The sequence below is a fragment of the Barbatula barbatula genome, assembly GCF_947034865.1.
Source record: "Barbatula barbatula genome assembly, chromosome: 7".
In the NCBI taxonomy this organism is placed as follows: Eukaryota; Metazoa; Chordata; class Actinopteri; order Cypriniformes; family Nemacheilidae; genus Barbatula; species Barbatula barbatula.
This window is the reverse complement of record NC_136770.1, coordinates 14,360,215-14,386,674: the sequence shown is the minus strand read 5'-3', so window position 1 is coordinate 14,386,674 and position 26,460 is coordinate 14,360,215. Positions and strand designations below refer to the sequence as shown.

Genomic DNA, 26,460 nt, shown 5'->3' with positions numbered 1-26,460 from the left:
TTGTAATTTTCCTACTATGGTAGTCAATGTCGGCCATTAACTGTTTGGTTAAAAGCATTCGTCAAATATCTTTCTCTGTGCTCGGCCAAACAAAGAAATGTATACAGGTTTGAAACAACTAGAGAGTGAATAATTCATGACAGGATTTACATTTTTGGTGGACCTATCCCTTTAAGTTATATTTATATTACAATGGCCATCAGTCACTTTGCTATCCATCACTAAAAAGCATTGGTTGACCATTACCATGAACTGATGAAACAAGAGAGGAGTCAAATATTTAATCATGTCTGTGGTAATCTCTTAAATCTTTCAAAATAAAAATACTGTTGCTGTATATCTCTTTAAAACATACAGCCCACAGTAAGCAACATGCCGTCTTTCTATAGCCACAATGGAAAAGACATACCCAATGGCAGCCATTTTGTCGACTACCATAGCAGACCACCCAATGGTTTATATAAGAATGTGGTCAAAGAACAGGCAAATATTACCATTTGCAGAAAATGACATCTGCAGGAACTGCATAAACCTCACACTCTATTAATCTCAAGAAATGCCAGTCTATTTACAGCTCCATAAATAGTACCTCAAAGAGCCTGTAAAGATATATAACAAAGTTTTAAAGGTGAAGTGTAAATATTTAATGTTAGAAATCTCATGTCTTAGTATAATGTGCTGGGAAACTATACGAAAGGAACCTCTGGGTCAACCAAAATGTGAATCAAAGGTAGGATGACCTGTTCGTCCACCCAATGGGCTGGAAAAAAGGGAATCATTTTGCAATTGCATTTGTTGCCTTTGGTGGTGCAAAAACGACAAACTTCACCTTCGTGTCTTTCAATGGAGTGATAGATTAAAGCAACACTGTAGTCATTCGACCTTAAAATAATGTCTCTAAAATGATTTCAGTGGTAGAAGAACAAATTCTACTCCCGCTGCTACATGAGCAGCCTAATAGCTGCTACAACCACACTCTGTAAGTTCTGTGTTCGGGTCGCTACACACAGTTTCACAGAGTTTCCAAACGACGTTTCTGCATTTGTTCCATCGTTTCTGTTCCATCAGCTTGGTAAACATATTCACGTGTATTGCGCTGCCCACAGGGAAGCTTATACAGCGACAGCCTTTACGACACTAGTAACAGACAATCGCGCTTATCAACCACATGGAGGAACCAGTGATCAAAATTTCTATAGTGTTGTTTTAAAATGAATTTGAAAAGTATGTTTTACATGCTGTTTTTACCTGATCTGTAACGTTCATCTCTAGTTCCACTGCTCCGGTGCGCTCGCCGTGTGCGCCGGTGACGAGAGGATGAGGAGGAAGAGGAGTTGGAGGGGCCAGGTTCAGGTGCAGTTGCAGAGCTTGGACCAGGGGACTGTCCATCGTATGCTGGAGGCGGAGCCAAATCTGCAATAAGAGCAAAAACTAAATTCGACCAAATTGACATACACAGCAACATAACCGAGATTTCAGATACTGTAAATAATAAATTGTATAGATTGGACCAAATACAAATAAACACATCTTAACGTTCTTCCTATATTTCTTGCCACAGCCAATGTACGCAAATAAGTGAGAGCATTTCAAACTAACACTCTACACATGATCAGTAGAGGGCAGAGGGATTTTGACTTAAACCCTCAACCTCAAGAGAAACAGCCTGAGAGGATGTTTCATAACCACATTAACATATGAGTCAGTGGATAACTAAGAAAAACAGGGAAAGAGAGGATGAGAGAGAGAGAGAGTAATATGGCAGAAAAGGAGAAGGAGCGAGTATATATAAGCAGGAATATTTCTGTCATTCTTACTTTGTATTAGCACCAAGTAGGGTGCTAAAAGTTTGGCCCTCTTCTTCTCATATCCTTTTTGTGTGATGTCACCTTAAAAAGAAAGAATGCAATTATTACCATCTGAAAAAATGACCATTAAAATCCATTCACAAACAATGCACGGCACATTTTTTGACAAACCCTAATAGGGGCACCAGCACGACACGAAAAATTCAATCACAGTGAACGGGTTTATTTTGCTAAAACTATGGTATGTTTGCGTGCCTATTACATGGCTACCAAATATATGAATAAATGGACATGAAATATTGATTTCTTGAGTGAGTGATACATGAGATACGAAAACAGCACAGCACTATGTAGGAAATCTGATACGTGGTCAGTTGAGTTATCAGGACAATGGTCAATTATACAGTATAGCAGAAATCCTTGACCGCAGAAGGCTTAAGAATGACAGAGCGAGCTGAAATGGTTTATCTGGGAATTCAACAGGTGCCACAAGGTAGCATTTGTTTTAAGACAGCAACAAGAATGATTTCTTTACATATTTATCCACTTTTCATATGTATGCACTGCAAAAAGATAAATACGTTCTCAGTAGTGTCCTAATGTGTATGGACCCACTGTATGTGAACTCCATACACATACATCAATATCGCACAATATGCAATAGAAAAATGTAATACCAAAAGATCATCACGTTCTTGCATTTGTCAACCATTGGTGTGAGTAAATGCTGCATCTGTGTGCTTGTGAGTGTGAAATAGAGCAGAATGTGTAATCAAGTGGGATTATGGGGGATCTTAAAAGCTTCGGTGATGATACGTGTGCAGGGTACGCAGCACAAAGCTCATTTCAACACGTTTCCCAAAGGGTAAAGATTTTAAAACAGATATCACAAAAATATGTATTTAATCTAATCCCATTCAAACCAAGAGCCTTGCACATCAGCTTCCCGCTTGCTCCGAAATGCACTGTTGACAGTAAACACCAGATTCATGCAAGAAACAAATGTTTTGTCATTTCCAGCATTTAAAGGGATAGCTCAGCCAGAATTGACAAATTCTGTCATGAATGACTCTTCTTCCAAACCTGTATAAATGTCTCTGTTTGTTTGACACAGGGAAAGATATTTGGACGAATGCTTGTAACCAAACAGTTCTTTGACCCCATTGATAACCATAGGGATATGGGTTTTTCAATAGCCGATGCTGATATCTAGAAATCAGGCCAGCCGATGGCCGATATGAGGCCGATATGTTTGGCCGATTTTCTTTATTCCACCTCAATCTCATAAAATCCAACAGTTAAGTAATAAGAAGTGATACAGAATATTGTTTAAATTAAACAAATCTTCAAATCAGTGCACTTAAGTGTTTATTGCAGGGTACAAGTTAGTAGTCTAATTCATAGTAATAATACATTAGTCAAACTTTTAAGCACCTTCTGGTGGTATGATGCGTGCTTTTTGTTTATGAGTTGAACGAGGGGAAACCCCTTTCTATGGCCAACCGATCAATCGGTCGATCTCTACAAACCAGAACAGATTCGGCTAGTTTAAAATATCATCTTTTAGTGTTGTTTAGTGCAACAATTGACAAAATACAGTCTCCAATTTGATATTTTAACACATAGCTGCTGCCATTGCCAAACAAAAACACTGACGACAGCTGTAGTTAAACATAATTAAACAACCGGACTGAACGATCATCTAAAATGCCACTTAAGGATTAAATATTTTGTTGGTGTGGATTTTTATCTGGTCATTGTCAAAAAGCAAACAAACAAAACGTGCTACCTAGCATTATCCCCGTCAGGGGATCTTTCTGCCTCCACCTAAGCTCCGCCCACAAAAACTTGTCAAAATGTTTACTAACAGTAAAGGTGTCTATAAACAAGTACTTTTTTACTGTGGCTGTCTCAAGCTGTCAAATGTAGCTTTGCCAGACTCTAATGCTATTGGGAATTTAAAAAAGGGGAGGGGCTACTCAATACGTCCCGCACTGTCTTCCTGTAGAAGTTGAAATTGTGTCAACACATCGAAAAGGCTGCGTGTTTCAAGGCACATGAGTGTGCCATTAAAAGATAGAAAAACTGAAAGAAGAGAAGAGTCAACCGCCATGAGTAATGCATGAGGACGGCCCCCAGCTGCACTATGGGATATTTTTAGCTTTAGCGGACTGTTCTTTGACGTGTAACTGTATAGGGGTGTGTGAAGATGTGCTCATGTTAATTATCTATATGACTCTGAGCGTCTGGGGGAAAAGCAGATTTGCAAGTGATATACAGTCGGCTTTTAAGGGATGTGTAAATATGTTACTAACTCGATTGCAAAATAGAGGGTTTTGTTGGTTGACCAAGATGGTCCAGACCACATTTAGGATTAGATGGATTCCGATTGGTTGTTGCCAGAGCGAGCAACAGCATTCTGTAGATTAAGCCTTAAATTCTCTCTTGCATTACATGCGACAACATCATGTTTATAAACCCATGTAAAGCATATCCTGTGATGATAGCATAATTGTAACAATTACATCCTTGATTCTTATTTACCTAATATTTTCTCAACATTTTCTCTATTCTTGGGACCGTGCTCACATACAACAGCAATGTCGTGGAGGAGGTCACTCCTTTCCTTTAAGAGATAAAACTGCACAGATATCAGCATTTACTGAAATTATCAGAACTTAAGGTACTTTTGATAAAACGGTGCATCCGGAAACCCACAAATATCTGATTTTGATTAGACTACACGTATATAGTTTACCTTGTTCATGTCTTTAATTCTTTTATTTATTTCTATTCATCTTTCCCTCTTGTAAAACAATATAGTAAGTCCAGAGTGTACTTTAAATGTAAAACAGTATCTATATTACTGCCCATATGCTGTAAAGACATGCATATATGCAATACTATTTATTTGCTGTCAAAGGCCATGTGAGTGTACTCTCTTGAATAATCCAAATAAACATAAAATACAAAATCCCTCTGCCTTCCAGTAAAATAAATAAATGTATGTTTATAGATATGGATAAATAAATATATGTGGGTCAAAGCCGAAAAAGGGTTTAAGCATAAAAACAATGTGTATTACTGCTTTAAATTGTTGATGTGAAAAATGAAAATAAAAAACAATAACAGAGCGTAACATTACCTGTCACAAGACAAATTATGCATATAATGCATTTATTGTGAGCATAAAATATCAGAAAAGGATTTTTTTACATTTTACATTTGTCAATAAGCTCAATAAAATGTCAAATGCACCCTTATTCTTTCATATATTTAAATATATAAGTCAGAAAAAGTATGTTGTTTGAATTTGTACATAAATATGATTTCAAATCAATTTTGACATTTTATTTTCCAAAAACTGAAACCACAAAGTAGACATCTTAATAACATTTAATGTGGTTTCTATGCACATAAAATAACTTTTGGACATTTCTTTTGATGGGGACATAACGTCTCTGACCCATCTAAACACAACTACAAATATACTGTAGATGTCTGCTGGAGACTATTGTCACACTGTGACTATTAAAGTAAACTGCAAAAAGCTTAATGTAATTTAAAAAGCAGAGAAACTTTCCGGGCACTTAGAGACCCTAAATATATACCATTTCTTAAACAATTTATGCAAACCCATTCCTTCATTCGATGAAACTTCTTATTGTCTGGAATGGTAACAGTATAATAGCATCTTGAACCACAGGCAGGGTACGCCCTTAATAGATGGCTAGTACATTGCGGGACATGTATATACATATGTATTAATATGTTAATATAATTTGTTTAATAAAGGTCTGATGTTATTTGTCAACAATCCCTGGACAATGTCTATGGCTACAGTAAGCAATAAAGCTATGACAAACTAAATCATCTAGGTCTTCAGTGTATTTCTGAACATAAGATATACAGATCAGCTGCTTGGACTGTGGGGAAATTGGAAATGAAGCAGGAATGTGTGTGTGTGTGTGTGTGTGTGTAGTCATATATGAGTATTGAGTAATATATAAAAAAGGAAAAAGAGGCAAAGACAGGAATATCCTGACGTTCCCAAATGTATTATTTTCTTTTAAAAGCACAACTTTCCCCGACAACATTGTTTCCAAAAAATCACATACACACACACACACATAACGCTCACTGCATTACTGGCCCTGAAATACTATGACAAAACAGAGCTCCCACAATAACTTTCCCTCAAGACACAATAAATGTAAAAAATACATTGTCATTGTTTCATTTTTCACACACACACACACACGCACGCACGCACGCACGCACACACACACACACACAGGCTTGGATATCCACCACCAGATGGTGACTCACCATTAGACAACTGTCAACACTGTTTCACACTGTACTGAAGTTTAATTTCATTCAACCCCCCCTTCAGAGTCCTTTCCTACACACCCCGACTTCTGTCTCTCTTTGCACAAACACACATTTCCTTTTTACCCTCTGGATGATGTCATGTTCTCCAGCACTAAATCTTCGACACTATGACATGGTTTCCTGTTCTGTTGAGAGGATAAAAACAGACTTGTGTGAGAGAAGATGAAACAGACAGAAGTGGAACAACATGGAGTTCAACTTATTCTCATCTGTTCCTGTGTCTTTCTAGACCAAACAACCAGTTCTGCAAAACTTGTGGAAACAGTAATGTCAGAGTAACTAGGGTGTGTGCTTGCAGGTGACGACAAGACTCAAATTACAGCCTAACACACCTGAGAACAAGCCTAGTCAGGTGCAAACCTCTGAATTTCCTTTGTAATAAACTACATGGAATCGTCTGATCAAGGTTACTTTATTAAAAAGAAAATTTTAATTGAACTTAAATAAAATATGAAATGCAATGAAAACAAAAAATAAAATAAAATGACAAAGGCACATAACTTTTTATTTAAAATAAAGAAACATCATTAAAGGGAAAGTTCATCACAAAATAATTTTTTATTTACTTGTTTTACCTCACCCACATGACCTTAAACGTGTTTTGAGACCTCCCGGCGTCTTTGGAGCGCATCTGAAGATACTTAGGTGACATCCGAGAGATTTCCAGGCCTCCTCATAGACATAATGGTTATGGTCATTGTCAAGGTCCAGAATACTAAAGACATAGTTTAATTGGTCCATCCGCTCATAGCGGCTCAATTAAAAAAAATTTGAAGCGACAAGAATGCTTTATAATGGACTAACCAAAATGACGTCATGTCAGTGTATAGTGCAAGCGTTTCACGAGAGAACTCCTTAGAAGCGAACTTATCGGCTGCTTAGGGCCTCGCCGCCACTAGGGGGCCCCCAAGAATACATGAAATTACAGCTTTTTTGCAATATATTCATAACACATTTTCTCACTTACGGCCCCACCCACTATTTTTTCTGTGGTGTGTGTCAAACTTTGTGAAATTACTGACTGAACGTGCCATTAAAATGTCAAAATAAGTGAGGTGGCCAATCAAATGAAAGGAGGCTAGAGTTAATGGTTACAGAACCGAGCAGTGACCAATCAGTCTTTAGCTGTTCAGCAAGACACACAGCATTCTGCAAGTGACTAAAAACATTACATTTTATACTGTGTAGTGTTTAACGATAGAAATGTTGAACATCCGACAGTATTTAATGATGCAAACGACAAAATGCTGATTTAGATTAAATTTACGTAATTCATGTAATTTATAATAAACTGTTAATTCAGTGTTGTATTTGGGACAAGGTTAAGAATTATTGTGTGCACATTTTAAATTAATGTAATGGTTATCAAGGAAATAAACTAAATATTTTTTTTAAATGTAATCATCCTCAAGGGCTGTGTGGCTTTAAAGGGTGTCTATAGGTTGTGGTCAAATAAAATACAATTTATTTTTTAAATAAAATATTTGCAAATAGTTAAATGCATTGAACAATAAATTCCACAACCAAATTGGAAGGGGGACCCCCAAATACAATTCTGCGTAGGCCCCAGTAAAGTCTTGGGCCGGCCCTGTTTCGATGCATGCGCAATCGGTGGGGGAAGACACTTGTTTTTCCTACATAAAGCTTTCTCGTCGCTTCAAATAAATTCAATTGAGTCACTATGAGCGGATGGACCAATTTAACAAAGTCTTTTGTACTTTTCTGGACCTTGATAACAACTATAACCATTGTGTAAATGAGGAGGCCTGGAAATATCTTGGATGTCAGCTAAATATCTTTATTTGTGCTCCGAAGATGCCGGGAGGTCTCAAAACATGTTTAACGTCATGTGGGTGAGTAAAAAAATCACACAAGTTTGATTTTGGAATTAACTTACCCTTTAATTGAGCAGGTACATAAAAAACAGTGTCCAAACTGTCTCCTTACCCCAATAAATAAAGTTTTCAAGAAAAATTCCTATATTGAGATGTCGGGCCGGAATTCACTGGAAATGTCTGATTTTATCAAACAAACAAAAATATGTATAGTAATCTCCAATTTTGTGTTTCTATCAGAGATGGTGATAAAAAGGCAAGAGTTACAGATTGAAGCTTAAATAGGTCAAGTGTGTTTTTCTATGTCATGTAGCTTGCTTTTAGCTGTATAGTTGGCATATGGGCTTTGTTATGCTTTTAGCCTTTTTCCTTATGAATGAGATGAGCCTAAGGAAAACTCTACTGTTACCGTAGCAACTGTGACCCTAAATACAAAAAAAATCAAATAGATACCCACACGTACCAAAACAACATAAATGCCCACTCAGATCAGATTTAAGAGATAATGTTTGTCAAAAGAAAAGCAGTCACTAATAAAGCAGCCAAGAAAAGTCAATAAGCTTAGTCTTTGTAGGCACTTTATTACACAATGTAGATGCAGGTCGAGGTATGGAGCGATTTTAGTCTCATTAATTATTCACGCGTAAAACAAGATACACACATGCGTAAACAGTTTCGCATGCATAAAACCTCATTTACGTGCACATAGTATATATTTACATTTACGAAAAAAAATTCTCGTGCGTAAAACAAAACTATTTTCTCACAAAGTACGTTTCGCAAACATACTATTGCGCACAAAACTTTGGAAAGGTTCAAATGTACACGTTTGTCTTGTTATGTGAATGTCCAAATCATGACACAGATGTGAATCGCCTTGGACGTGTGTGTGTGTGTGTGTTTTGAGACTCTCCTGGCAACTCAACCCCTCCCACTTGGGTTGTCGTACTCTTTAGCAGTTTGGCTCAAATAGAACGGAAATGACGCATCACCCTCACCGCACGTTAATCACGTTACGATTTGTTCCACGCTTGCGCAGCTTTGTGGGTACAATTTATTATATTTTTTACTGTTAAATAAAATACAATACTCAATTTACTTCGCTGCTGTCCACCTGGTCTCATTTCACTATGCGTTCTGTCAAGTCAGTTTGAAATACTGTAATGTTTCCCCTGACTTTGTAGTTTGTAGTTCTTTCTTCATGTAAATGAATAAAGTCTATTTAGACATATGTGTTATGTTCCTTATTGGCTTCTGTAAACGCCATTGAAGGGATTATTTTACTAATTTAGATTAAATGGATAGATATATTAGCCTATATAGACCCATACTAATAAATTACTACATTTAAAGTTAATAGTATTATCAGATTTTAATAAAAACGACACAAACCGTCTTTGACAATACTACTGATCTCAGATCGAAACACGGTAAGGTAAATAGACATGATACAGCAATGAATCGCAAAATGGGAGGAAACTGAAGATTTGCAGTCCATAAAAATACTTTATTCCACATGTAACCAAAATCATCCATGTTCATGTAACAACTCTATTATTTTGGATTGGCAACCACATAAACACACCGTAATCATGGTAACGTAAGCGACATTTAAAAACATAAAAACAGACTTGCCGTGAACGTTTAAACTATGTAACGTTAGCCTACAAAACAAAATATGTGCCGCCTGCACCAACGGTGCGCAGAGCCGTTTTCCTTGAGTCCTGCGCCCTCAGCGGGTTGTGATTGGTTGAATGGTAAGCTTGAATCTGATTGGCTAAAGTGTACGACAACCCAAGTGGGAGGGGTTGAGTTGCCAGGAGAGTCTCAAAACACACACACACACACACACACACACGTCCAAGGCGATTCACACGTGTGTCACGATTTGAACATTCACATAACAAGACAAACGTGTACATTTAAACCTTTCCAAAGTTTTGTGCGCAGTTGTATGTTTGCAAAACGTACTTTGTGAGAAAATAGTTTTGTTTTACGCACGTGAATTGCTTTTCGTAACTGTAAATATATACTATGTGCACGTAAATGAGGTTTTATGCATGCGAAACTGTTTACGCATGTGTGTATCTTGTTTTACGAGTGAATAATTAATGAGACTTAAATCGCTCCATAGTATGGCAACTTTTTTTCCAAATATGAACAACATTTGGTAGACGATAAAATCTTGCCTTGAGCATCCATCAAAAACTCAAACAGGCACTTTGAGTTTGTGATAGTAATTCCTATGCAGAAAATCACTTCCTTCCCTCTACCTGCATTTTGCACTACAGCAACAGCATGTGACATCATGTGCAAACAAGCTCATCCTCACCTGTATTCTAGTTAAATGTTATGCTATGAATGGGAGGAGTTGAGATACATTCAAAAGTTTGAATGAGTTTGTGTGTGTGTGGTATGTCTACTGTGAGCAGGGCGTGTGCATCTGTCCATCACACACCGGTAAATAACTGCGATTCTGTGGAACCCATATCACACAAACATTCCACACATCAAGTAATATGTAAGAGATAATGTACAGGTTGTTATCGCAGAAATAAGATTACTTTCCTTTTTAAGGATGTAAGAAACGATGTTCAAAAGGTCACGAACAGGCAAAAAAAACGTTTGAAATTATTTGCTGCGTACCGTGTTCTGGGAATAATAATTCAGCAAATGCTGCGACTGGCCAAACATGTCTTGCCACAAGTCAACCATGGGTGTAAATCCCAAGGGTTCACCCCCAAAATCATTTAAAAAAAATTCACACTGTCTATTGTGAAAAATATATTTATGTATCTCTAAAATAATTGTGTAAGTAGGAAAAAAGTATAGATGCTTTTAGAAACCTGCCTCACAGTGGTTTGGCCCACTGCCTGCTTTACCCGATCATCACACCTACGCTACACACATAACTCAGGTATGCGGCTCAGTTCATTAGTTGTTGTAGAACTTCAGTAAGTAGGCTATTTTATTCACTTTATAATAAGTGATTCTCTTTAATGTAGTTGATGCTGAATCATTAAGAAATTAGTTGTGGCAAAAAATGCTGATTACGATGTATTTTTCCATGAATCTGCTGTGTTAGCGATTAAAACGTTACTTAGCTAGTTAACGTAAGCTTGTCACACACTGCAACTAACACGCCGAAGCCGTTTCCGATACATTGTTTTATTTGTGGCAACCTGGCATAATGTTAGCAACATTAAAGGCTACAATTAGCCACCGTTCCTTGCCATTCAGGTCCCTGAGATGTGCACATATACCAGTCACAATTTAGTGACTTTGGCACTATATTTAGCGAATTTCAGACCCCTTATGTCCACAAAAGGTGCACAGCTTTCATTCAGTTGGAAAATGTCGTTTTCTCAGCATCTATTTCGTGCAGTGTGTGAGCGGTGGATAAACATTCAGTTGACTGAAACTCAAGTGACTCATCAAAGATTACAACACAGAATTGAAGCGTCTGTCATTGTGTTTAAATTTCATTGTATGTTGATGGCTTGATTGTAAACAACTTAAAAAACATGGCAACAAATAGTTTTGAAGAAAAATCTGCTTTTTCATTTGAACCAGAAAGAAACCTTGAAAATAACCCTAATGAGTCTCCATGCTACAATAATAATAGTAGCAAGGCTTTCCTCTGTGTTCACATATCTTTATAACTACAATTTTGACTGTATTGTTTGAGTCTCCTGCAAAACTTGCTCTTGAGAAATGTTATGTTCATTCTAGACGTCTACTTCTTTTTCTCTCTCCCCTCTACTCATTACATAAAATATTGAATTAAATAAATGTAATCCATTCTACACCCAATGACAAGTTTTACATCCATAATAGTGTGACAAAAGCACAACATGTCAGAGAAAGCGCAACATGTCAGAAAGCTTGCTGTGAACCAAGGGTAAAACATTGCTTCCTGACGCTCTGTGGCCTAGATCAGAGTAATCTCTCTTTCTCTCTCTCTCTCTGTTTAAATCTTTCTGCTTTTTTGCACCCAAGAAAGCTTGTCCTCCTACAGCCACACTGTCTTACTGAGGTTACCTGAACTCACATACACACATGAACAGGCAAACATTATACAGTAGGTCCAAGCCTCCTTGCCTCAACAATCTATTGAAGAGGATTTCCACACACACAGCTCATTTGATCAGCTTAAGTGCATAAAAGCGTCTGAGTATGTGTTAGGAATTCAAGTAGAGATCTCTACAGCTCAGTCGTGATGCCTTCAATGGCGTTCATTGTGTGCGAGTCTGTCAGAACCTCCGTTGTCCCACCCCTAATGCTCTGTCATGGAGACATACACACATACACAGACAGACTCTTTCATTCATAACACATACAAATAGAAAATATGTGCTGATAGTGCAGTATCTGTCTCTCTCAGGACAGGATGACATCTAACGGTGATGATAAAACAATGGGAGGACCTTGATAATTGTATTACAAACCCCTCCGTCTGACATATTGAAGTTTTACGTCAAATGTAAATGAAGAAAAACCTCTCTGCACACTTTTTTCATTTTTGAAAATTAAATTAAAATTATGCTATTATTCTGACTTCTTTACACCGTTAAACGTACTGGCTTCTCATGCTTAACATGGTCATTTTGTTAAAAAACGAGTTAGACGTATGAAGTAGCATTTCTGTGCCTGATACTCTCCCCCAGCATTCCAACTTGTTTCGGAAAGTTTTTTATAAGTCTGTATCCCTGTTTCGTAACAGGGATCCTAATCCTGTTATTGGGCAATTCTCCAGGAAAAGCGAAAGAAATCCTGCCCACCTGCCAACCAGTGAGCGATTGGAAGACCCACTTTTCTCAGAAACTTTAAGGGAAAGACATAAGAAAAAGTTGTGAGTGTTTCCAGAGAGGCTATATTCTAAAGGGCCTTCTACATCAACCCTATGTCATAGCTTTCACCAACAGCCTTTCATGCACCTCTCCAAAACTGTAACCATGAGTTGCGTCTACAAAGACCACAGCAGCTGTGATTGTTCCACTTTGTACCCAGATACCCTCCCACAGAGCCGAGCCGCTTCTTTGAGGTAAGAGATTGAAATGAAACCCTAAGATTTGGTCATATTGCTTTCATGATGCAACAGCACTATTCTGCTATTAAAACACTAACATGGTTATGTAAGCAAGAGAGAAATATCACAAAGCTTTGTACATTTTTGGTTTAATCTGAGGACAAGTGTGCAACCCCTCCCCCCCTGCCACGTACCCCCGCCCCTTGATTGTTCGAAGACTAAAAGAAAGAACATTTCATTATGACATTTTCTTTGTATAAAGTCACCTAAACTAGTCATCAATGAAAGGGAAATAGGATACAAGTACCGTCTTAACAATTACACCAGCCCCATACAGCGAATGCTTTTCTAAAGCATTTGAAGGCAGAAGAATCACAATACTTAGAGAATGAGTATTTTTTGCCTGTATACTAAGGGCTGCAGTAAGCATCTTCTGTCCACGAGCCAAAATGTAAGGACTGTAGGTGGGGACTGTGAATTGTGCCAGAACTGCATTGTGGGCTTTGACAAACAATCCTGGCTGATACATAAACGCATACGTTACACAAACAACATGGTTCAGTCGACCTGAAAGAAAGCAATATGTGTAAACAGAAAGATCTACAGAGCATGTATGTGTTTGATGGAGACATTTGTCAATAAATCAAAGCAAACCCATTTTGGGAACTCTAGCTGCTCTCTGATTAGTTGTGTGGGAGACCTATTGAGGCCAGATTGCACTGATCTCAGATCAGTTGTTCTATCAAGAGATTCTCTGGTGCAGAGATAAATGAGGATCTTTCTTTATAACAAGTTCAACTCTGCTTACGTTTTTGTTTCGGTCTTCTGAATCTTTCATACAAAGACTTCATAACACAAAGGACATGTACACAGCAACAAACAACATCACTTCTACCATGGGTCATAATAATGACACACTAAATGTAAACAAACACGTGCACGACACGATTAGCATGTCATGCATGTAATATAATTCCTTCATGTAGCTCAGATTGCTATTAATGGAAACAAAATACACGTGCATACATATGTGTAATTGTCAAATAAACTGTAATTGTTTCCTTTGGTGTCGAAATGAGAAAAAAAGCTTAAGATAAATCTCTCTATAAATATAAATAGAGTTTCTTTTCAAAATGCTTGCTATGTCACACCATGTATGGTACTCAGACATTAAACATACACCACGTAAGCTTCAGATGAGACATCAGGCTGTCCCATGTAGAACTTGACTGGGGTATTTTCATGCACTTCACCATCTATGTGACCCACCATTGAATATTTTAAGAGGTTTGATTGTTTATGGAGGGAACCTTGTTTATTTATTGTCTATTGCATAAAGCAACACTGCAAGTGCATGCGCTCATACATAAACAAACAAACAACCCTTAAAATATACACGAACTACAGAATACCCATGATAATAACAACTGCACTTAATAATAAAATAACCAAAGCTATTGTTTACCGCGGAAACATCGTATTTAGCTTCTTCTACATACTGACAACTCTCCTGAAAGTCATCTTTTGAGTTATACGCCTTGTATTTTTTATATAGTCCATGCAGTCTGCAGAGGGCACATGCAGAATGAACGGTGGCCTGTACATTATCACACGAATAAACGCACAGAGCACGTACGTCTTGTTTTTAGTTTGCACAACGTAGACAGATATGGGGCCTGTCAGAACATTGAAAGGCCAAAGCCGAATAAAACGTATGGCTAACGCGGTGTGATGTCGAAAAAGAGGTCAGTGTGTTTCCGCGAGCGGCGGCGACATTGAAGCATCATCGCGATCACGATCATCACGGAACCTGGTGTGTGTTGATGCTGTTGTTGAGGATGCGCAACCGAGCCATCAAAATCAACACATATTCATCCAGACACACGCATCGTTCAGCGGTGATATAATATCTTGTTAATAAATAAAGGCTTACCCTCCGACAGCTCCAGGTCCAGCTCTGCGAGCTGCTCCCGGACCTCTTGGGGGAGAGCAGACACATCCACACCGCGTTCCGCCATTACGAGCCGAAACCGTGATGAAAGAACGGCGCACAACGGTTTAACGGGAACCCCGGCTTCTCCTCACAGCTAAAAACAAGTGTTACTTGACAACACACCGAGATCCATCACCTCCGCCATGCCGAGAAAGAAATCCCGACCGATGGGAAGAGTCACATGACCACAGCTCGGGATGATGAGGAGTCTGAGCCGATCGTCTGGATCTGTGGCGATTTGCTCCCTCTGGCGTGGTGTATGGGACGATGTTGATCTTAAAGTCCCCGTGAAATCAAAGTTTTGTGGCTTTAGGTATGAGCGTGTTAGCTTTAAAGTTAGCTAGTGTGAACAATGACAAAATTCGCACTGTTTTGCCAACTCCCCCAATACAAATAGTACCGCATCTTCAAAAACAAGCCCAATGTTATAGTATGTTTTATAATTAATATAAATTCATATTATTTATCTGCAACAAATCGAAGTTTTACCCCGTAAGCTCTGTGGACCCTTGCAGCGGCGGGTCCAGTATTGCATCATCAAATCTTTAACTTGTGAAGCACAAAGCGTTTTTTCTTGCCCCCTCATTTTGCATTTGTTACACACAAGAACATAACAAGGTCTGAATTCGTCTTCTTGAAACCCAGCCAACACTTCCTTTTAAAAATCATAACTATGAAATTGAGAATTATTTGTAGATCACACAAAACATAACTCGCAAAAAATCTCTGCGTGATCCAATATACATACTCGAAACGTCCTTTACACAATTTCCTGTATCATACACTTTGAAATGTATTAAGATTGCATTTATAACATTTGATAGAAGGTCCTATCGAATTAATGCGTGAATAGAAAGGGGGATTTGCAGCTGTCAAATGACAGTATTGGTGATATGGATTAACAACATTTATATTAAGCACCGCCCACCCATTCACCTGTGTCATGTAAAAAGTGTGGTAAATGAATCTGCTTAACCTTGCTGTTGTTCTACACCGTGTGATAAGTTTTCTGTGTGTGTTCAAAGCGGTGAACAGTACTACTACTAATGGTACCACTTCTATTTCCTGTTTAAACAAAGATTATAAAGATTTCACTCAACCTGCACAATCCATCGGAGAGTTCCATCAACGTTTAATTATATCTTAAGAACCATTTCAGTTAGTCGTACAGTAAGCAAGTTTTGCTGACACTCATTTTATATTTACAGCTCTCGTTTAAGGGCTTGACTGACGCATTACACAGTTTGGGATCAGTGAGTTATACACACTGTAGAAAGCGGTACATTTACATCCAAATATGAGAAATCCAGAAGCAGGGCAGGTTAATGACATACTGTAAACTGACATTACAGGCTGGAATAACAATAAAACAGTCTGCACACCATTCAATCATAACACAGAGTATAAAGATTCAGAGATCAAATTGTATGAGGCGAGTGTTATATGGAACGGGTAATACCATTTGATCAGATGTTCTTAGCAACTTAACAGTGACACTGTTCGATGACATACAATTTGATAAATGATGTGTCAGTTATGTGCGCAGGATGAAGTTCATTCAGGTCACCAAGTGCAAGCCTTTCAGACCCGGGCAAAATAAAAATATTTTATTCCTACAGCGCTTCACATTCAATAGCCGGGTTAATTAACTACTGTACATTCACAAAATGCAAGCACGAGAGTCATTACACATGTCGAGAGTGTTTGTGTGCGCGTGCGTCCCTGCTACGCGACCGGATACAATTCAACCTTAGGGTCTAACCTCTAATGTCAAAGGGTTTATGTATTTTGCTGCAAGTTAACTAAAATTCAGCAGAGCGTATCATCATCATACTCTTCTAAAACACATCCACATGGTTACGCAAACCGATACATCCATATATAGACTGCAAAATGCAGACAAACCGATAACGATATTTAAATACAAAAATATATTGCTCTTATTTTCTCTCCATTCTTAAGCTTTTGCGAGTCCATTCTGTGGTGCCAGCCAGGATACGCTAAAGTGAGACGAAATCTTCACTAGAACAGCCACAGACCTGAGAGAAATTACTTTAGATACAACAATAAAATTAAGACAGAGAGCAGGAAAGGGGAGGGACATTACGACAGTCAGAGCAAGTGTGTGCGAGATAGCGATAGCCAGAAATAACGTGTTAAAATGTATCTGCATAGTGTAGTAATTTTTCTAATGTGGCCAGAATCATGCAATGAATCATCGTATTAGAAAAAAATTTGAACACGTTGCAAAACAAAAAGTATTTGCAAACGAGACAAAATATCAACTGAATGCATAAGTGAGAGGATCTATACAAGTACATCTAAATTTGTGTTCAATAGATCGTGTTGTGAGACTTAATTTCCACTGCAGTGCTTCCTAGTGTGTGCGCGGTTGGGGATCTTCTCGTGACGGGCAGAGATGTTTCGCCATTTAGCCCAGGGAGAGTCTATGATAGGCTGTGGGCAAGTAGGGTGTGGTCAGAGCGTGGCAACGTTGGTTCCATTTGTCACATGAGAGGTATTAGCAAATACACTTAGTGACAGTTTTGAGGGGAAATGTTTGGAAATTGACTCCTTTGAAAGACTCATTGACAGTATATTGAGTTCCTATTGGCTGACGTGCTCATCATCTGGATGTGGGCTGTGATTGGGAGGAAGCTTCTCCAGCCGAGTTGCTCCATTGGCCAGAGCCCATTCCCGCTAACACCGCGACAGCCTCGGCTGCACGCACACTCAGACCATTAACGGACACCGGAGCTGGTACCGAAACGGGCATCACCAGAGCGGATGCTGCACTCTCGTCCACTCCTGCGGCTATAGAGAGAAACAGTGTTTTTAACTGACGTGTAACAACAATTTGCAAAGAAAGTCTCTGGGGTGTATGAGAAGAATGAACAGATAGCTCACCAAGATAGGCTTTTTTCTGCATGGCTGTGACAGGACAATCCTTGTGAGCCAACAGCAGCTCTTTTAGGCGTGTGACCTCAGTCCTCAAGAGAGACACTTCACTCTGCCAAACACATACGCTGTGTCATTATAGCCTTCTGAGATTTCCAAGAGCCACGTGATCATATATCAAAGAAAGTAAACACTATATGCAGGGATGTGTAGGACAGTACAGTAAGATCAATCGCGTAGAAAAGATGACGGTAAGTGTCCTCTTACGGTAAGCGTGACGTTAGAAGTTGCTAACTCCTCCGCACGTTTCTCTAGAGCGCTGACCCACACCTTTCGTTTCTGTCGACAGCGGGAGGCGGCGGCTCTATTTCGCTCAAGAAAACGGCGTCTGCGTTCATCAGGCTCTATATCTGCCCCTCGTCGTCTGCGTCCACCTTTCGGTGCAGCAGGGGATACCTGCAAGACATGGCATGGGCTGTCAGAGATAGCATGACAAATGGCATAGCAAAGACAATCAATATATGTTTATAAACCACTAAACAGCATTTGAATGTTTTTTTTTAACGTGAAATCACCAATTTAAAGTTAAAAATGTAATGATTTATTAGGGCTGCTAAAGTGATTTCATACAGTTTGGCATTATGGAATGCCATCATTTGCAAGATTTGAAGGTCATTTTTATTAAAGCTTAACAATATCACACGTGCATAAAACGTAACATAATTTGTAGATGATGAGAAGTCCACATACATTTTCCCATGATTGCTGAAAACAACGCGTGTATAAAATGTTCCTTTCTTTAAAACCATGTTTTATTATGTTAACGAATTAACAGTCTTATCATTACGCTCTGTTAATACAAAAGGCAACAAATTCAACACTAGTATGGGTCATTCTCACGAAACCATTGAACATTATGGCAGTCATTAGGGATGCACATAAATGAAAATTCTTGGCAGAAGCCGAATAATAATGAAACACTGAACATGGCTTTTTCGAATTTCTTCTTAATTTTTTTCACAATTGCATAAACTGAATTGTCAAAATGTGCTTTTTTGTTTTGTCTTGCTTTTCAATATAATTAAATATAACTTAAAATTGGGCCAGCAGTTACTTTGGGTTGGCACAGAAAATATCATCATGCATGCATTGCGAGGTTGCATGAGTGCCAAACAAGCCACTCATCCAACCATAAAACACTTTAAAAGTACATTATAGGTGCCCAAATAATTATGATGTTTTATGTGCGATTGCCACAATATTTTTACTTTAATTACTGGTCAACCATATGTTGTTCAAAACTATTTGATTAAATACAATTTATGACATTCACTTTGAAGCCAAAATTCATAGCTCCCATTTCTGGGGGATAAAAGGAAAATCATGTCAGTTATTGAATTGTATTTTAAGTGCAAACAATAAAACTTGAGCAAACTTACAAGCCATTTCCAAAAACCACGACAGTTGTACTACTAGTACAAACAACTTGCATTAAAAACAGATACAAATATTACTTTATGAAAAGATTATTATCTGGAGACCTCGTGTGATTTAAAAATGACCTCCCCACATCTGTATTTCATGTGGCGCATTCGCAAGGGATAAGTGAAGCGTTTGTTTTTTCTCTAATTTTTCAACTTATTTCCCGGATATGATGGCAAGGCTTTGCGTATAGTGTGTATATAGTTGTATGGTGTATGACGATAGATGATCATACCTGTCAGCATTTGTGACCCGCAATTGCAAGAAGGACAGAACAACACCATATTACGGGACTAGTATTATCACACGACCTCGGTTTTCGTCAAAACATGGTAACATTAGGTAATTTGCAGGCATATTTTTATTTTACAAATTACAGACATGGCCGATTCGAAGGGGATTAAGATCACAGACACCTCTGCAATTATTACAAATGACTAGAAGTCCCCATGTAATACTAATCCCATGCAAATAGGGCTTAGTTCCAACTCAGCTATTGTAAAGCTGTTTCTGACTTCTGTTACACAGGATCATGATACAACTTCGCTGAATTGACACTTATCTTTAAAAGAACTGAAAGGAATTAAAGTTATGATTTTTTTCAGATTTGAATAACTCACCCGAGTTGCGGCCATGATTATGTCCATGGTGGGCCGTGGCCACCCACTAGCTCCACCACTGATTCTGACTGACAACCATTTCAAATCACGTCTCTCCTCTCTGCCCACAAAAGCTGACTGTTCTCTCAGAAGGTGCACTCGTGGCCGGGATGCACAGAACATACTTTGAAAAGATATTTAGTACAGGGAACTGGTGCACTCGAGACCACTGTATGATGACAAAGGATGTTGCGAGTGTCGGGGCTACTGTCAGACCTCCCACTCCAGTCTGAAGAACACAAGTTCCTGACCAGTAAAGACGCTTTCATTCAGAAATTTACTCCAGCGCGGCAAGTTCCGTGCAGTGTCTTTCTCTGGCACTTTAAAATTGTCCACACACTGCCGACACGTTTGCTGCATTAATAGTCTGTTTCTTTGTGTTCTGGTTGCCGCTTGATCATATCACACGTCATGCACTTATAATATCATTATAATATTTTCGGTTGCAGAACATCGGTGCATCCCTAGCAGTATTGATTTTAAATATAAAACAATTTAATAACACAAAAAACGATCATAATAAAGATAAATATGTTCTTGCACAAAGAATAATTTTAGGATTAATTATATTTCGTAGCTGATGTTTTATGGTAATGAGATTTCATGCAATATTATGTAATTATCATTACCGTAACAGGTAGTTTTCCTCATTTAAAAAATGTAATGTTTATTTTCTATAGAAATACACGTCATTAAAACTCTAATTATGAATTAATCAAAAGATGCTTAAACAACGTGGCTTCTCTTTTTTTTGGGGCAAAACATGCTTTGATATCAACAGTTTTAGGCTGTTATAGTAATGAGTTTTTGAAGATCATGTCAGTTTTGAAAGACATGAAAGATCTGGTCATAACGCCTAAATGGTCTTTTGTTGTAATTAAGGAGTATCTATAAAAATATCATGTTTGACATCTTGGAAGCCAAAATTTCGTGAGAATCACCCAGTACACATGTAACACAGACATGAGGTGTTATTTGAGCACCTGTGGCTGAGCAGGTGATGGTGTCTCAGTGTGATCTGATTTTAGTACTGGTGCTGGTCCACTAGGACTCTGCTGAGATAGTGCGGCCTTTAGCCTCTAGATGGAGACACATCCCATACACAAACACAAGGAAAACACCACAGTGTGAAAATTAATGGACGAATGTCTTTTGGACACGTTCAGCTAGTTATTTGTTATCTAATAATCTCATTTAACTTATTGAATGCAAGTGTTAGCGTGGGTGTATGTGCGAGCGCCCTCACCGTCTTGGCTTCAGAGTGTGTACTGTATCCAGATGGAGAAGAGGAGCCACTGCTGCTTCCACCAATAGGAGGCCCCGGAATCCCTGGGATATTGGGCACTGTGCTTGATGATCTGGCAAGCTATTGACAGACGCACATAGCAACACAAGCTTAACACATTTTACAAAGTATAGACTAAAAAAACATGAAATTAATGTGAATTGTGACCAGAAGGGTCACATTGCTGTCAATGTCATCAGAAATTGTTTACGTTGACCCTCACAAGGGTTAGAAAAATGGGACATATAATTTGTTTTGTAAGAGGAAGGGTAACTATATTTATAAGCCAATTCAGGTCTATAGATGGTTCTCAATAATGTTTGTATGCAAGAGCCAAAATTAAAACTTACTTTGCTAAAATAGCAAGTAGCCGTTTTATTTTGGATAAATTTCATTTCAATTTGCTGCATTGTACAGAATTAAAATGTATAAATTAGAATTAAATGTATATTAATTAGGGATTGCAATAAAATACGTGGTTTATATTAAATTGTAGAAATAATACTTTCACCCTTACTGATTCAGGTCAAGTGTGCATTTCAAAGCAACTTTTAGCACATTATTCGAAGGCAAAATTTTATGCTTCTTTTGTAGGTGTGACAAGGGTTAATTTTCTGTTTGTGCGTGATAGAGATCAATACCGATATGACTGAAGTCTGCCCTGGACTAGGAAGCAGAGGAATGGTCTGACCATTCGGAAGCTGCATCAGCATAGGAAAAGAGCCAGACGGGGAGCTGAAAAAGAGTGAGAGAGGTGCTATTTTAGGACATTTCTGTTACTCGCACAAGGTGAGAAAGGAGAGGTGTGAACAACACTGAAATGACTCGTGCAATTAAAAAGGTTTCAGCTCAGGAGTGTATCTGCTCAAATAAACGTCTAACTTACCCCAAATTAAAGATTCTGTCATCATTTACACACCCTCATGTCATTTCGAACCCTTAGGACATGCAGAATACATGGGATCATCCCTATGTATGTTCCAATGTATGGAACACAAGAAATCTGAGACATTCTTCAAAATACCTTCTTTTGTCTTCTGCAGAAGAAAAAGTTCATCAACATATGGAATGACACGAGGGAGTACAAAGGATGACTATGGCTGTCAAGAGTTCATAAAACTAACATCCAGCGAGACGCTAACCATTACATCCGAATTCTTGAGAGATGAATGAGTGTGATTTGCAAACATGCTTAAAATAAATTATTTCGATTTGTGGGTGAATTCCCCTGTGTGCCAAATGCTCCTTGTTATTTTGCTGAAGTGTGTTTGTACCTGAGTCTGTTTGAGGGAGGGGTCCTAGTGATAACAGAGGTGGGGGAGGGTTGAGTTGGGTTCATGGAATCGAATCCCTGGTGAAGGGGAAGCGAGCCTGGGCGCACTATGGTTGGTGTAGGGGTGGAACTAGCTGCAGTCCTTGGAGGAACATCCTGCAAAATTGTGGTTCAACAACATTATTACATTGCTCTAGTGCGAGATTGTGTTGTCTGACCTAATATTAAGATGCTAAATCTCACCATGCCCTTCCTAATGGCAACAGGTTCTTTGACCATGGCAACAGGTTCTTTGCTGTTCGTCATTCTGGAGGCGGAGTGAGGGCTGTCAGGGGGAGAGGACTCAATCACAAGAGGCCCGCCTCTCTCTTTATTCTCTGTTGGCGTCTGCATAAATGGAAGCTTATGATATAAGATAAATCAAATCAATTTAATGAATGAACTACACATTTTGGCAAACAGTGTACGAGTTGATACAAAAGCACACCTGTTCCACAAACCAAGAACCATTTTCACAACATGCTTTTCTCAATTTCTATCTTACCGTGCCTTTAAGTCTCCTCTCCTCCTCCTCCTGTGTTTTGCGAAGATCTTGTTCAAAGGAGCCTGCCAGCTCACTAAACAAACCCACTTCCTCACAATTCTTAAGAAAACGGGTGGGAGTGGGCGTCTGATCTGAATGCACAAACACACGGTGTCAGCAGCAAACACCGGCACTGTCAAGGAAGGCTAATTATTATTTTCAATGGAAATCCATCTTATGAAAATAAGTGTGACCCTGTCATCAGTCACTCTGAGCGTAGACACTGCCATTAGTCAACATTTGGCATACAGAACTCACAACTGCTTTATAACCAACACCATGTAAAATTGAGATTATGCAATATTGTACATGCAACCACATAAAACATAACAAGTCATAAGAAAATCACAACAAATAGAACATACAGGTGCTTGTATATGTAGGGAAACAAACCTGCTATGATAACCGTGTCTGTTCTGGCTTGTCCAAACTTCAGGGTCATCTCATGTTTATGTTTATGCACCGCCAAATGATCCTCATTGGTGAACCTCTGGTGTAAGAGAAATAGTAACAGAGACAAGCATTAACCCAAAGCATTAATCTTAATTCAAATCAGACAGAGAGAGATGCAGTGGGTGATATCAAGCCATCTGTTGTTTGTTTTGATGACGGCTTATGTTATTCAGTGATGCAGTGCTTTGGGAGCCTCTTACAGTTGCTCGCCGGAAGCTGGGATTAAACAGCTGGTATGTTCTCAGAATACAACCTCTGGTAAAGATAAGACTGGGCTGTATGAGAGTGTATATATAACTGTGATGGAATAAAATGACAACCGCAACAGATTCCATTTTCATGCATCCATTTCTTCTAAGTCCAAGAGAGGCACTGAATGAAACGAGAGTTATGAAAAAACAGCCAGAACGAAAACACACAGATCAAGACCCACAAACAAACCCTGAGAAGAACCCAGAACTTATTATTAGAAGATGTGTGACATCAGACATTCATAACTATATTGTGGTATATAGTGTTACCATCAAATTTAATTACTCATACTGTGAAACAGGTTTTTTGTCATACCACCCACCCTACATCTGTCTCCAGGAATATGTTCTACACTAGGGCCACAGCCATTATAACTACAATTATCAATCATGCTGTAGTTTAGATTAACAGTCAATAAATAGGATTTTCAATGGTGGATTCTTAAACTTTTAGATTTGGGGTGAAAAAGTAAGAAGTGCATAGGGTTTAGATATTACGGGTTTTATAGGAAGCAATCCTGACACTAATATTTACATACCATGGTGGCCGATGGTTGATAAATACAAAAACATTTAAGCCATTGTGATCAGAATATAAAATGAACAAACTGATAACATGACATGAATTGATTTTCTATTTAGAAATCGCTTTTCAGTACATGTTTGAACTGACATGGGACGGAATAAGCACTTTAACTGCTCGTCTAGTACAGATGTCAGAAAACATACTTTCAGTATATTCAGTCAGTCAGCATATTTTTTATTTGACATGTATATCGGTTGTCACGATTATAGTTCTTACACATATGAGGTTTGAAATTCAAAGTATAATGAAGAGGAATGTAGAAACAGCAGAAAGTGATCAAATAAAAGAGTGTCCCTTACCTGTCCGCAGCCTGGGGCAGTGCAGACAAAAGGTCGATCGTCTCCCATTTTAGATCAACTACTTCCTGTGTCACTTCTAAAGACCATCCAGAGAAAATAGTTATGATTTGTGTTATGATGTCCTGAGCTTTCATAAGCTTGGTTTCTATTCGATTCAGTGACGTAAGCTCAATTCGTCATCTGATCATTACGTATCCATATGTCAAATTCCAATGCTTTTCAAACTTGTCATTTGAATTGTTGCAGAGTGGCATTCCCGTCACATATGCCAAGAGGCTCTATAAGACTTCACTGCAGAGGCTTTCTGTGTTTAAAATATCAATGATGTCTACGTGATAAAAACGCTTTCATTTGACTGTTGTCTCGTTTCCGCCACAAAAAGCAACACTTGCACCTAACAGCTTCATCAGCACTAACATATAAAGCTAGACAGCATGCGTTTCCTCGGTAAACCGTCCCCTAAGGCGATACAATCCCCTCCACTGATGCACAAAAATGTCATTTTAAACCGACGATTCAACATCGCAGGGTTCAACACAGCTCCCAGTCTCGTTTAAATGGTTCTGTGTAAGCTAACGGGCTAATGCTAACCACACACGAGCCAACGGTCTGTAACACCCCATTTACCACAGCAAGCGAGTCACTCGACGCGACACAACGAAAACGCTCATATGATAGTCCGCGATTGACGTACAAACGTCGTTCATTGTAATGGCAGCGTTATAATTGTCGCGTAGCGTGCAGGGTAACGCGTGTCATGACACCTCTGCCACTCGTGCTACCAGTACGGTTAGGTTTGAAATGACTAATTGTAATGCATCAGATAATCCGAATATGTTGCGTGTCACCTGTTCTTCAACCAAAGGTTCCAGTGTTTACAAACTTACCCCGCTCCTCCCTCTCTCGCTCGTTCCCTCTCTCACAGCGTTCCCACCTTTGGAACTCCTTCATCCAGCGAGTTCACGCAATGCATATCTCGCGAGAATTCGAGGTAACACTCGTACTGGGTTACGTAAGAGATCTGGGAGTGATGACAATCTCGTTGGTAAGAAAAAACATATGACGCAAATACAGAATCGTTTTGAAAAATAAATGTTTCACCCCAGAATAAGTGTGGTCAATTTACTCGATAGAAATCTGCTTGACTACTTTTCATTCGTGTAACACAAAAGTAAACATGTTACATTAAACCGCCAGCTTCCCACAACCCTTGAAAAAGACAGTGATGGAATATTTCGCAACATGTGGTATATTTTTTAAGCATTAGTTGTATTAGTACTTAATCTACAAACAACTCAATTCCACATAAGGATAAATGCATTCTGCAATGTGATCCTGTAAAATAATATTTACGAACAAAAAAGCATCATGACATTGGTGGAATCTCTTAATTTAGAACCACTCATATTGAAGATCCAGTCGAAGAAATTCCTTCTTGGTTAAATTAACTATTTATAAAATTATACAAACACCATACCCAGTGCTTTCTCTTGTAATTACCATTTGATGTCCGGCAGGCACATTTTATTGGCGTTTATATAATCTCGACTGGGACAGGATTTAAGAGACATTTTGTTTTGTGCAGAAGAATCTTAAGTTATATACAAATTCAACTAGGGAATTTCAAGGAA

General features: G+C 38.6%; 2 protein-coding genes across 8 annotated transcripts in view; both read right to left on the bottom strand.

The window, feature by feature from the left end:
• dip2bb (disco-interacting protein 2 homolog Bb) overlaps positions 1 to 15,085 on the bottom strand; it is a gene marked incomplete at its 5' end in the record, with an annotated part of 34,643 nt that extends 19,558 nt beyond the window's left edge. Inside the window, 3 exons of the mRNA XM_079460563.1 lie at positions 1,249 to 1,413; positions 1,818 to 1,889; positions 15,001 to 15,085. Of these exons, the coding sequence (XP_079316689.1) occupies positions 1,249 to 1,413; positions 1,818 to 1,889; positions 15,001 to 15,085 (322 nt within the window). The remainder of the gene's footprint in view (positions 1 to 1,248; positions 1,414 to 1,817; positions 1,890 to 15,000) is intronic.
• Positions 15,086 to 16,052: 967 nt separating this feature from the next.
• Positions 16,053 to 25,833, bottom strand: atf7b (activating transcription factor 7b). Of its 7 annotated transcripts, none has more exons than XM_079460566.1 (12): positions 25,717 to 25,833; positions 24,830 to 24,905; positions 23,634 to 23,730; positions 23,202 to 23,332; positions 22,901 to 23,044; positions 22,659 to 22,813; positions 22,026 to 22,119; positions 21,346 to 21,465; positions 21,083 to 21,178; positions 18,226 to 18,414; positions 17,968 to 18,070; positions 16,164 to 17,874 (listed from the first exon to the last, which is right to left on the bottom strand). In XM_079460566.1, the coding sequence occupies exons 2-12, from the start codon at positions 24,875 to 24,877 to the stop codon at positions 17,687 to 17,689; spliced, it is 1,365 nt and encodes a 454-aa protein (XP_079316692.1). In that variant the 5' UTR covers positions 24,878 to 24,905; positions 25,717 to 25,833; the 3' UTR covers positions 16,164 to 17,686. The 7 variants fall into 7 exon arrangements, 6 of the variants coding, with proteins under 6 accessions (XP_079316694.1, XP_079316695.1, XP_079316693.1 ...); XM_079460564.1 differs by having other exon boundaries at positions 22,901 to 23,059; positions 25,717 to 25,791; XR_013786930.1 differs by having other exon boundaries at positions 16,171 to 17,874; positions 17,968 to 18,104; positions 25,717 to 25,791.
• Between the last annotated feature and the right edge of the window lie 627 nt (positions 25,834 to 26,460).